A 10,133-nucleotide genomic window follows, 5' to 3' on the forward strand; every position below is an offset into this window, starting at 1 on the left:
TAAATAACCAGTTTATTTTATTAAATAGAAAAGATAAAAAAAAATATAATATTAAAGTCTTAAGTTAAAGTATAAAAACATCTTACTTTTAAATCATTAAAAAGATTATAATATTTTCAATAAGTTGATACAACACAATCTATCTAAACACACATGCCCAACTTTACAAACTTCAAAAGTTGAACTTTGAGGACAACAAATCCACCCACTTTAGTCAATGTAATTTTTTTAATATTAAATTCTATTATTATGAATAATGACCAATTAAATTCATAAGTACGTAATTTAATGAAACAAGAAAAAAATATAATTTTAAAAACCACTAAAAAAATAAGTAGTATGTATTATGTATTATACAATGTTCTGAAAATAAAATTATGAGCTCAGAAATTTTGTATAGCATATTCTCCTTTATTCTCTCACTAACAGTTTGAAGTTAATTTTGGTTATTGGATTTATTATTTTGTTAACTTGAAAACAAAGCAAGCTGTTCGAGTCAGTCCATACCCATCACACCGTTGGATACCAAAGTCCTTACAATCAGACGGTGCTCATTGCTCCGATGCAGAACCGTTTGGGTGCAGCGTCATCTCCTTCCTGAGAACGAACCAAGCAGAGACAAACCTTCTTCCTTACACTCACTTTCTCTCTCTTCACTAAAGACAAAAAAAAAATAAATCAAACCAAGCCCTAATCTCAGAAATTGAATTCCCTTCTTGCAAGATTCATCTCCAAATCGACACCTCCTTGAGCCCCAGATCGATTTTCTTCACACCCTAACTCTCCGCCTCCAAATTTGCGATCTTTCTGTGCCTCCGAATCATGGAGAAGGAGGAGAACGAACCGCGCATTCAGAAAAGTGGCGGCGAAATCGAAGACGCCGAACCCATCGAGCTCGTTCTCTTTCAAGTGCCCGAGTGTTACGTCTACATAGTGAGTCTTCCATTTCGTAGGTTTCTCTCAAAAGTCGATTTTGGGCAATGGGTTTTGAGAGGGGTGTGATTTCAATTTACAACTCAATGGGATGTGCAGATGATCAAGTTTCATGTTAGTGTGCTGATTACTAATTTAAATTTGTTTTGCAATCATGACGGCACTGAACGTTGTTTTTAGTTTTTTATTTAAAGTTGAATTTTCTGTTGATGGGTCGGTTGGAATTTGAAAATTTTCGTTGTGTAAAAGCTAATGACGAGTTTCTACTATGCATGCAGATACCTCCAAGAAAGAGTGCAGCTTCATATAGGTTTGTGATCAACTGATATGTGGTGCTTGTGATCTGTTTAGTTTACCTTTGGCATTATTGAAGTTTTAGATGTACTCTACCTCTGTAAAGTAGTTGTGTTATTCAGGGTGTATGGAAGGGTCTTAGATCTCTTTTAGGACGTTTGCTATGCTTTTAATTATTTTGTGTCTTTCATTACCTTTGTTTATGTTCTTTCTGAAGAAATTGGTTTTCTAATTTTGCAAGTTTAGTGAGTTTTTTTTCTGCTCTCGAGTGTGTGATTACTGGATTTTTATATTAATGAAATTCATTTCAGGGCTGATGAATGGGATGTCAACAAATGGGCATGGGAAGGAATATTGAAAGTCACTAGCAAGGGAGAAGAATGCATCATAAAACTTGAAGATAAGAGCTCGGGTAAGACCACATCAAATCTGCTTCAAAATAGATTCTACATTTTTTTCTTTATATTTTAATTTTATGATGAAATATACATAACTAGGTGAATTATATGCTCGGGCATTTTTAAGAAATGGAGAGCCGCATCCAGTGGAGCCTGTTATTGATAGCAGCAGGTGGTTTTCCCTGACTGTTGATAGTTTAAGCTGTTTGTTACCATATCTTTTTGTACTTCAGAACCACTTATACTTATATATTATGCAGATACTTTGTTCTTCGCATTGAAGAGAACATAGGTGAGTCATAATATCTCAATATTTCCGTGCTTCTTCTCTAAATCATCTTATTGGCTGTGTGCTGGGTAGCAGGGTTTGTAAGGAAAATGTATAGTATAGTATAAAGTATAATGTTACCTGTTTGATTTGAAGTAATTTGAAATGATGTGATTGTTTTTAAATTAGTTTCTACTTCTCAGAAAATAGAATACAAAATTCAGCTTGCTATGCTACCAAAGTATGTATCAGTAATTATCATCATGATCAATTATTTTGTAATTGTCAATAATTTGGCTTGTTTGTCAGAGCTTTTAGAAGCTTGCAAGCATTTTTTGTTTTGTTTTAGACTGATATAGGAAACTAGTTTTTTCTGTTTACCTTTTGGGTCTTGTGTGGATAAACTTATCTATAGGTACCGATAAGAAAATAAAATGAATTAAACTTTTTCCTATAAGTTAAATCAACTTGTGCATTTCAACGTTTATAACTTCTCTCGTTTAGCTTTTTCAAAAGCTAATTTTAACTTGTGGGAGAAGTTTAATTCATTTTATTTTCTTCTCTTCTCTTCTCTTATATTTGTTTATGGGAAAATGTATCCAAATAAGGCCTATATAATCTGTGTTTTTGCCAAAATTGTCTATAAATTCCAGTTAATGACATGACCTAGTGGTTATAATCTTGGCTCGTTGCACTAATTGTCTTAAAATATCACAAATTTTAAGAGTACGATTGGGCCATACTCGTGGTAGTCGGTAATTGATCCTTTCGTGCGAAGTGGCTCTCACTATCTTCAACAGTTTCTCATTCTCTCAGCAGCCATAGGTTATAATTTTTGGTCCATTTAACCTCATCGCCACTTCCTCTCTTGTGGTACTAAGCTTACTTCTATTTAGTATACGATTAAATTTACTTTCAAGTACTTAAGTACTGTATTACCTTTTTCTTGTTTGGACATTTCAAGTTGGAAAGACTGTTGACTTATGATCCGTCTTTAAAATTTCATGTTACAGACTAATTTTGATCTTTATTACTTGAGAATCATGCAGGTGGTCGCCTCCGACATGCTTTTATTGGCATAGGATTCCGAGAAAGAACAGAGGCTTATGACTTCCAAGCTGCCTTACATGATCATATGAAGTATCCTCCATCAAATATATTTATTAGATTTATTATTCTTATTACATATATTTCGTGATCTCATCATCTGCAAAACTTGGCAGCCTCTAAACATTTTATTTTATTCATTCTGGCTTAGAGTCCTCGTACTATTTTTTGACAAATAGAAAGTATGTCTCTTCTTAAATCTGTTCAAAGATATCTGAATAAAAAGAAAACTGCTGAGGAGATGGAACAACATTACCAGCAAACTTCCTCAGTTGATTACAGTCTGAAAGAAGGAGAGACTCTTGTACTGCAAATTAAGACCAACGTATGGAATTCTGCATTTTGCTCCTACAAACAATGATGTTTTCTTTTATCAGCACATTGTCTTTATTAATTTCTAATCTTTTGCATGCAGAAAAGTGACAGCAGTGTGAAGTCCAAGTTTTTTGAGCAGGGTCTGAACAAATCCCCAGAAGAAAGGAATGGAAGAAAAGAATCTCTACCCAGTATTAAGTTACCACCGCCTCCTTCAGCACCACTTTCACCTGTTGTCACCCCGCAGAAGTCTCCAACAGACTCACCTACAAAACTCAGCCTTGAGAAGGCTTTTAAAGCTGATCTTCTCAAAACAGTTAAAGAAGACACAGAACACGAGAATTCTCCTGAAGATCAAAGCACACAGGATGTACCAGATGATGATTTTGGCGATTTCCAAGCAGCAGGTTAAACTATCCTTCATCGTGTAGCTTGAATTGGTGATGGTTAGAAAACATGCAAAATCGTTGATTCCTTGAACATCTGCTTAATACCAAAGACTTCTAATTCAGCTTGGAGATTCAATTATGTCCTTCCAGACAGGAAGAAAGTAAATCCTATACAGCCTCCAGCAAAATATCATTAAAGAATCAACCTATATGCTTTGTAATCGGTGATTATTTTAGTTACACTGCAGGCTACTACTACTACGAGAGTTTTTCCTTCATCTTGAGTCACTTTATTTCTGTTTTGTGCTATGTTTATATCTCAGAGTTGGGATGCCTCAATAGTTATTTGATGGTAGTACATCCTAAACCGGGTTCATAGCTTTGTTGATAACATAATTGCTGTTATGATGAATGAATCAGATTGAGTGTTTATGAACATTGGTTTGTTCCTTATATGGTTAGGAAAGGATAAAGAAAAATGAAACCCAGGTAACAAAAACTATAGTGCTGTCAAGAATGTCAGAACTTGTTACAAGCCGGGGAAGTGGACACCAATATGATGTGGTTGCTGTACACTGAAGCTATATGCTTTATAGTATATAACTTGGATCCTCTCTTCTTTTCTGAATCGTTTTTCTCAAGTTTTCTTCATGTTTTCTCTTCCCTTTCCATTCTCTATTTGTTGGAAGGTTGAAGGGAATATTTGGAATGGTAGAGGTTGTTTCATTGTTTGGTTTATAAAAATAGGAATGAAGAATAATGAAAAAGATGAATTATGATTCACTCCATTCTACTACCTAACCCAAATATTTTTCTCTAAATTTTGAGAGTACTTGATGGAATAAATAAAACTATTACTTTTACATTATAAAGTAACTGTATTATCTTTATTCTAATCAATCTGTTTCATTGTTAAACAAACGAAATCAAATCTTATCCCACTATGTTATAAAAATATCCAAAAGATACACATCTTTTCAGCTGAAGAAGCTTTTCTTCTCATAAAAGAATGAGAACGAAAAAAATTGATTAAATAGAAAATAACTATTTAACGGTCCAAGTGGAACAAAGATGATAGGAGAATAAGTTTGTGTTCATTATATTTTAAATATTCTTTCAGCCAAATGACATTAATACTTCATCAAAGATATTTTCATCATTTGAAAAAATAATTAAGATATTATCCTGAAATTCGTAAACATAGAAACGTTTTTAACAAACCATAAATAACTAATTTAACAATCTTAGTTGTGAAATTTGAATAAAGTGAACTTGGAAACAAAATTTATTTCCAAATCATGCTAATTTTGAAACAATAAAACCATAACAAATGTCTGATATTTTTTTATAATCTGAAACTTAGTACATTTTATTCACAGGTCAATTCTAAAGTCATTTTGTAAATTAAAAAAAAAACTTTCCAATAAATAAATGATTTACCTTTTATATATACACCCAAATACTCTCATATAAGAAAGTAAATAAAACGACAAAGTAAAACAATAAAACAAAATAGTAGTACAAAAAGGCAACAGTTATGGTATGGCAGGTAAAAAAAATGGAAGGTGGGGTCCACACACAGATGGAGTGAAGAACAATGACCAAAAGCAAACTTCGGAATCGGAATCCACGTGTCAATCTTAAGGCTCAGTGGAGCTGACCCTATTTACCTTCTCTCTCTCTTCACATCACTCTTCTTCTTGGTTACAATTTCTCTTCAATTTTACTACTTTATCCTTCTCATCACTTCTTCAGTCAGATGCTGACACTGCTCTTCTTTCTGTGCGCGTTACGGCAAGTAAACTCTCTTCTGCTTGTACTTCTTCTTTTTTATCACCGCCACCCTTTCATTTATTTGAGTAATATTTTAAGTGGGTTATGTTTCCTGGTCACAAGTTGGGTTTTTGTTTACATATTTTGCCATATGTTGTTTCTGAGATGGTCCCTTTTTTGGTGGAGGAAAGGGTGTTCTATTTCATTTTAATCGTACCTTTGACATATTTATATTCTTTCCTTGTTTATGGTGATTTTGATGTGCTTAACTTTTCATTCTGTTTTGTTTATGAGAAAATATTTAAAAGTAAAGGATTTTCAAACAGTGAATTACTATGTAGTATGATTTTGTAGAATTATGGACGTGTCATAATGTTTATAGGATGGTAGTTTATTTTTACAGGCAGCGGTTGAGTTTGTCACTATAAAAAGTTCAATTTTGTATCCTCTCTCATATCGGACATACAGGGACAGTTCCAGTTACTGTTCCAGCTAGTGTATTGTGATGGCTATGGGTGTAAAATGCATAACTTGGGTTGGTAACATGTTCCAGAAGTTTGAGGATATTTGTGTGGATGTGGACGACACAGTATTGGAGGTATACCTTTGTCATTATTTATTCTTAACCATGAATATGCATGTTCATAGTTTCAAACGAGGAAGTTGGAAAGATAAATTATTCCCAACTGGACATGCCGAATACCTGCTATAAAAGCCATTGAAATCTTAATATCATAATCTTAATTCTTCCACTGCTATTAGTAGACCTGAAGCTTTTCATCTTTGATTTGTATGTCCAAAGTGTTCTACCTATAGTTTTTGTTAGTTTAGTTGCCTCATATATTATGAAACTGAGAGTTCAATCATGAGAGCCATGTTATTATTAAATTTGTTTTGGTATTTATGGGAATCTGTGATATGATAACTTTTCTGAATTTCCTTTTATATATGATTTTAATTGTGTAGTGTAAGACTAGTCTGGTTGAACTGTTGTTTTCGGACTGATAGTTATTGGCCTGCAAATGACTTCTGTAACCCTGTCATCATTTTTGTTTTCCTTTGTTGGGGATAGGAAACTGTTAAGTACTTAGGGAATCAGATGCAGACTGTTGGGGAAAATGTTAAAAAGATATGTTCAGATGTTATGCAAGATTTTCTTCCTCTACCTTCATGTGATTTGGATGAAACATCAGCCTCAGAGTTGCCTACAAATCAAAATACTGATGCTGGCTTCGCTGAGAACTTTTTTGAAGGTTCCAAGAAAATAACTATAAAAGATGGCATCAACCGAACAACTGAGGACTCAAGAATGAATGATGATGTTGATAATGGTGTAATCCATGCTGAATCCTGTGATTCTAATGCTTTGTTCATTTCAGCTTCTCACTATTCTGTCAAAGGGTACAATAAATCAAACCTCGGTGGTGATAAACAAAATAAAAACATGCCTGCATCCAAGACAGCCTGTGAAATCACTTTATCAGAAACAGATACACGCAATACATGTGAACTCTCCTGGGTAAATAAAAATCATGCAGACACTGTTTCAAAGCCAACTTCCTCTGAATCCATTACCATTGCCTCTGTAGCTGACTGTTGCAATGAAATTGAAAATACAAGTACTAAAGAAATCCCCGGCGATCTAGAATGGGCTGAATCAGCTGAAGAGAAAGAAAAGCATAGTAATTCATATTCCTTTGGTGTCTTGTTTGTAGATCCATATGGTTAGTATTTGAGTGTCTCTTGGATGAAGTTTTATTTTTTCTTCATTGTTTCTTGTCGATAAGTTTTTGCTTCTAAGGGTGAACTGTAACAATTGTATTAGTTTTCTGGTTGGGGTCAGAACATATCAGCCTGATAATTATTCTTACCACACAATCACTGTATCTCATTCTATTAATTCAGATCATTCTGATACACTTTCTTAGTTTAGGTGCCAATTCAAATCATAATGAATTAGGCCCTCATTTTATGTATGCATACCATTTAAAAGTACTTGTTAATTATAGAAGGATGCACATCTATTTGGTTGAATTTGAAGGAGTGTATCTTGGTGCTGGCTGGTTTGGTCTGATTTTGCAAAAAGGTGCATGAAAATAAATGTTGAGGCATCCCCACAGGGTTGTATTTGTGAGGTTAGAGTGGATGTGATGAAGTTTTCTTGACATTTGTCTGTTATAGCCTATTGATTAATAAAAGATAAAATGTTTTCTGTACTAAGTGGCATCTGTTTTCAGTTATTTCATAAAATATGTAGAGAACTAACTCAAAAAATGGTTTCCTGAACATGACTATTTCATTTTGACTCCCAGATTGGAATAGTTTGTTCTATTCAAAGTCTTCATTGGCATATCTAGATTCAGAAACTCTAAAGCCTGTTTGCAGTATATTTTGTTTTCAAATATTAGACATATAAAAGAAGTCTATGTGTAATCCCTATGTTAACATTCTCAGGGCTCAGGCAGTGTATGAGATGCCAGTGGGCAGTCATTAAATTTCATGATATTTTGTAGCTAATGGTAACTGACACTTCTTATTATTAAGAAATCACAGAAACATGGGATTTGGATGTACCAAAGATTGGTACTATTGTTGAGAAGGGCCATAAAACAAAGCAACAAGATGATGAATTGAAGCTTGTGGAAACTTGTGTTATGGTGACTAGAGATGAACTTCAATCAGTTCCCAATGCAGGGGGTAATTTAAGAACTAGCAAGGTACACATACTCCTACCCTCTCTCCTTTCTTTGCAGCATATTAAGCTCTAACATGTTTATTCATTTTTCTCATGTTTGAAGAACAAGAAGCGACAACCCTTTTTGCTATCCAAGAAGGCTGCAAGGAGGCAAGAGTACGAGGAGCTTGCAATATTGCACGGAAACAATGAAAAGGGTGATTATGCAGAGAGTTTATGTCCAACTTTACAGGATGATCACAAGAAACTAATGCTTCCTGATATCTCTGAATCTGAGTGGGAGGTTCTCTAAATACCAGGATGATTAAGTTGTGTAGATTCATGACCACTTCTTAGTCCTTATGAAGGAGATTGAGTTGTCCTATTGCAAGCCCTACAATACCTATCATGCTACCACAACACAACTACTTTCCTATGATATCTAATGCCCCATTTCCAAAATTCCCTCCACCACCCCACTTTCCTTTTCAGCTTGAAATAAAAAATAACGAAGAAAGAAACCTTAGTTTGATCATTGAAATGAGAATCTCCACTTAGAGTAGTTAAAGTAGCTTGGACCAATTATATATGGAGCACTGAATACGGCATATTTTTTTCTCATTGACAATGTCCTCTTCTTTGATTGCTAAGTTTAGATACAAAATGTCTATATATCTTTGTAGGATTTCATGTGCTTTCTCATCAATGCTAAGTATTTCTGTTATATATTTTTTCCATTTTCCAACATGGTAGAGTGTGGTTTACAAATAACCATGCCCTTTAAGATTTAGTTAGAGATTTGTTTTTTAAACCCCTGTGAATGAAAACTAAGATTTAGAGAGAGGTTAGTGTGTTTAATGAATACCAATATGAAACATGATACAGAATTGAGTTTGTAAATTGAAAAAGTAATGAAGATTAATTTGATTGATGAAGATGTGGTGGTGTTTAACTAAGAAATAGTTGTTTTTGGCTAGCTATGGTTAAAGAATTGTGTGAGCCATGTATGATCTATCATGGGATAATTATAATGGATTATGTTGTATGTCATGTCATGTAATCTTCCTTCTCTCTTAAACCACTTCTTTATCTTTATGACTTTAAACCTAATAAGATGGAATTTTTTATATTTTATTACCTTCTCCAATTCAAAACTGTATATTTTCTATTTGTGTTATGTGTTTTTTTGTCATGATATTAATTTACTTCACAAGTTTTTTTTCAAAAAATTGGGTCAATTAAAAAGGAAAATTGTGTATTTTTTTTTTCAAAATACGTTGAGAACTTGAAATGAAAAAAATATTGATAAAAAATAAATGTCAAGTGTGTGTATATATATATATATATTATACTTTTTAAATTAAATTAATAAAATAGCAAGAATAAAAGAATTTAAATATTTATAATTAAAGAAGCCACAACACGTTTATCCTGATGTATAACAATAGTAATCATAAAGAATAACTGAGTAAAAACACTATTATTCCATCAAGACGAAAATAATAGTAATAATAATATTAATACTAATAATACTAATACTAAAAATAATAATAACAATACTAATACTAATAATAAAACAATAATAATAATAGTAATAGTAATAACTACAATGCTAATATTATTAATAATAATAACAATGATTTCAATAATAGTAATAATAATTATAATAATAATATTGATAATATAATATAATAATAAACTAATAATATTAGCAGTAATAGAGATGTTATCGATCATGATATATGCTATTTTATAGTTGGAGTGACAAACGGAACGAATAAGATAAATTTTGTTTTAGTCTGAATAAAAAGTTCATTAGTTTATTTAATTTTATTAAATTCTAATTAAAAATTTAATCTATTCAATACAAATTTAATTATATTTATCTGTTAATATTTTTTCCACATCTAATATATTCTTAAACAAATAGTACTTTAAAAATTGAAAATAATGTTTTAAAAACTTTTTCGAAACCAAAATTT

The 10,133-nt window shown here is 32.4% G+C and overlaps 2 protein-coding genes across 15 annotated transcripts; both read left to right on the forward strand.

The window, feature by feature from the left end:
• Positions 1-342: 342 nt before the first annotated feature.
• On the forward strand, positions 343-4,140 carry LOC137835401 (Adaptin ear-binding coat-associated protein 1 NECAP-1). The gene is made up of 8 exons (XM_068643885.1): positions 343-933; positions 1,212-1,243; positions 1,539-1,639; positions 1,725-1,797; positions 1,886-1,917; positions 2,943-3,033; positions 3,211-3,325; positions 3,416-4,140. The coding sequence occupies exons 1-8, from the start codon at positions 823-825 to the stop codon at positions 3,725-3,727; spliced, it is 867 nt and encodes a 288-aa protein (XP_068499986.1). The 5' UTR covers positions 343-822; the 3' UTR covers positions 3,728-4,140.
• Positions 4,141-5,320: 1,180 nt separating this feature from the next.
• On the forward strand, positions 5,321-8,875 carry LOC137835404 (uncharacterized). Of its 14 annotated transcripts, none has more exons than XM_068643888.2 (5): positions 5,321-5,502; positions 5,885-6,075; positions 6,550-7,201; positions 8,022-8,194; positions 8,276-8,875. In XM_068643888.2, the coding sequence occupies exons 2-5, from the start codon at positions 5,983-5,985 to the stop codon at positions 8,462-8,464; spliced, it is 1,107 nt and encodes a 368-aa protein (XP_068499989.1). In that variant the 5' UTR covers positions 5,321-5,502; positions 5,885-5,982; the 3' UTR covers positions 8,465-8,875. The 14 variants fall into 14 exon arrangements, with proteins under 14 accessions (XP_068499989.1, XP_068499997.1, XP_068500003.1 ...); XM_068643896.2 differs by having other exon boundaries at positions 8,031-8,194; XM_068643902.2 differs by having other exon boundaries at positions 5,384-5,502; positions 5,946-6,075; positions 8,031-8,194.
• The last annotated feature ends 1,258 nt before the right edge of the window (positions 8,876-10,133 follow it).

The sequence above is a fragment of the Phaseolus vulgaris genome, chromosome 5 (assembly GCF_051622355.1).
Source record: "Phaseolus vulgaris cultivar YP4 chromosome 5, ASM5162235v1, whole genome shotgun sequence".
Lineage (NCBI taxonomy): Eukaryota > Viridiplantae > Streptophyta > Magnoliopsida > Fabales > Fabaceae > Phaseolus > Phaseolus vulgaris.

What these genes read in the sequence shown, in the direction of transcription:
- LOC137835401 (XM_068643885.1), top strand. Translation starts at nt 823, where the DNA reads ATGGAGAAGGAGGAGAACGAACCGCGCATTCAGAAAAGTGGCGGCGAA. An exon ending in GCCTTACATGATCATATGAA is followed by an intron (nt 3,034 to 3,210) that starts GTATCCTCCATC and finishes ATCTGTTCAAAG; the next exon opens with ATATCTGAATAAAAAGAAAA. An exon ending in TACTGCAAATTAAGACCAAC is followed by an intron (nt 3,326 to 3,415) that starts GTATGGAATTCT and finishes TTTTGCATGCAG; the next exon opens with AAAAGTGACAGCAGTGTGAA.
- LOC137835404 (XM_068643888.2), top strand. Translation starts at nt 5,983, where the DNA reads ATGGCTATGGGTGTAAAATGCATAACTTGGGTTGGTAACATGTTCCAG. An exon ending in TGGACGACACAGTATTGGAG is followed by an intron (nt 6,076 to 6,549) that starts GTATACCTTTGT and finishes TGTTGGGGATAG; the next exon opens with GAAACTGTTAAGTACTTAGG. An exon ending in GTAATTTAAGAACTAGCAAG is followed by an intron (nt 8,195 to 8,275) that starts GTACACATACTC and finishes TCATGTTTGAAG; the next exon opens with AACAAGAAGCGACAACCCTT.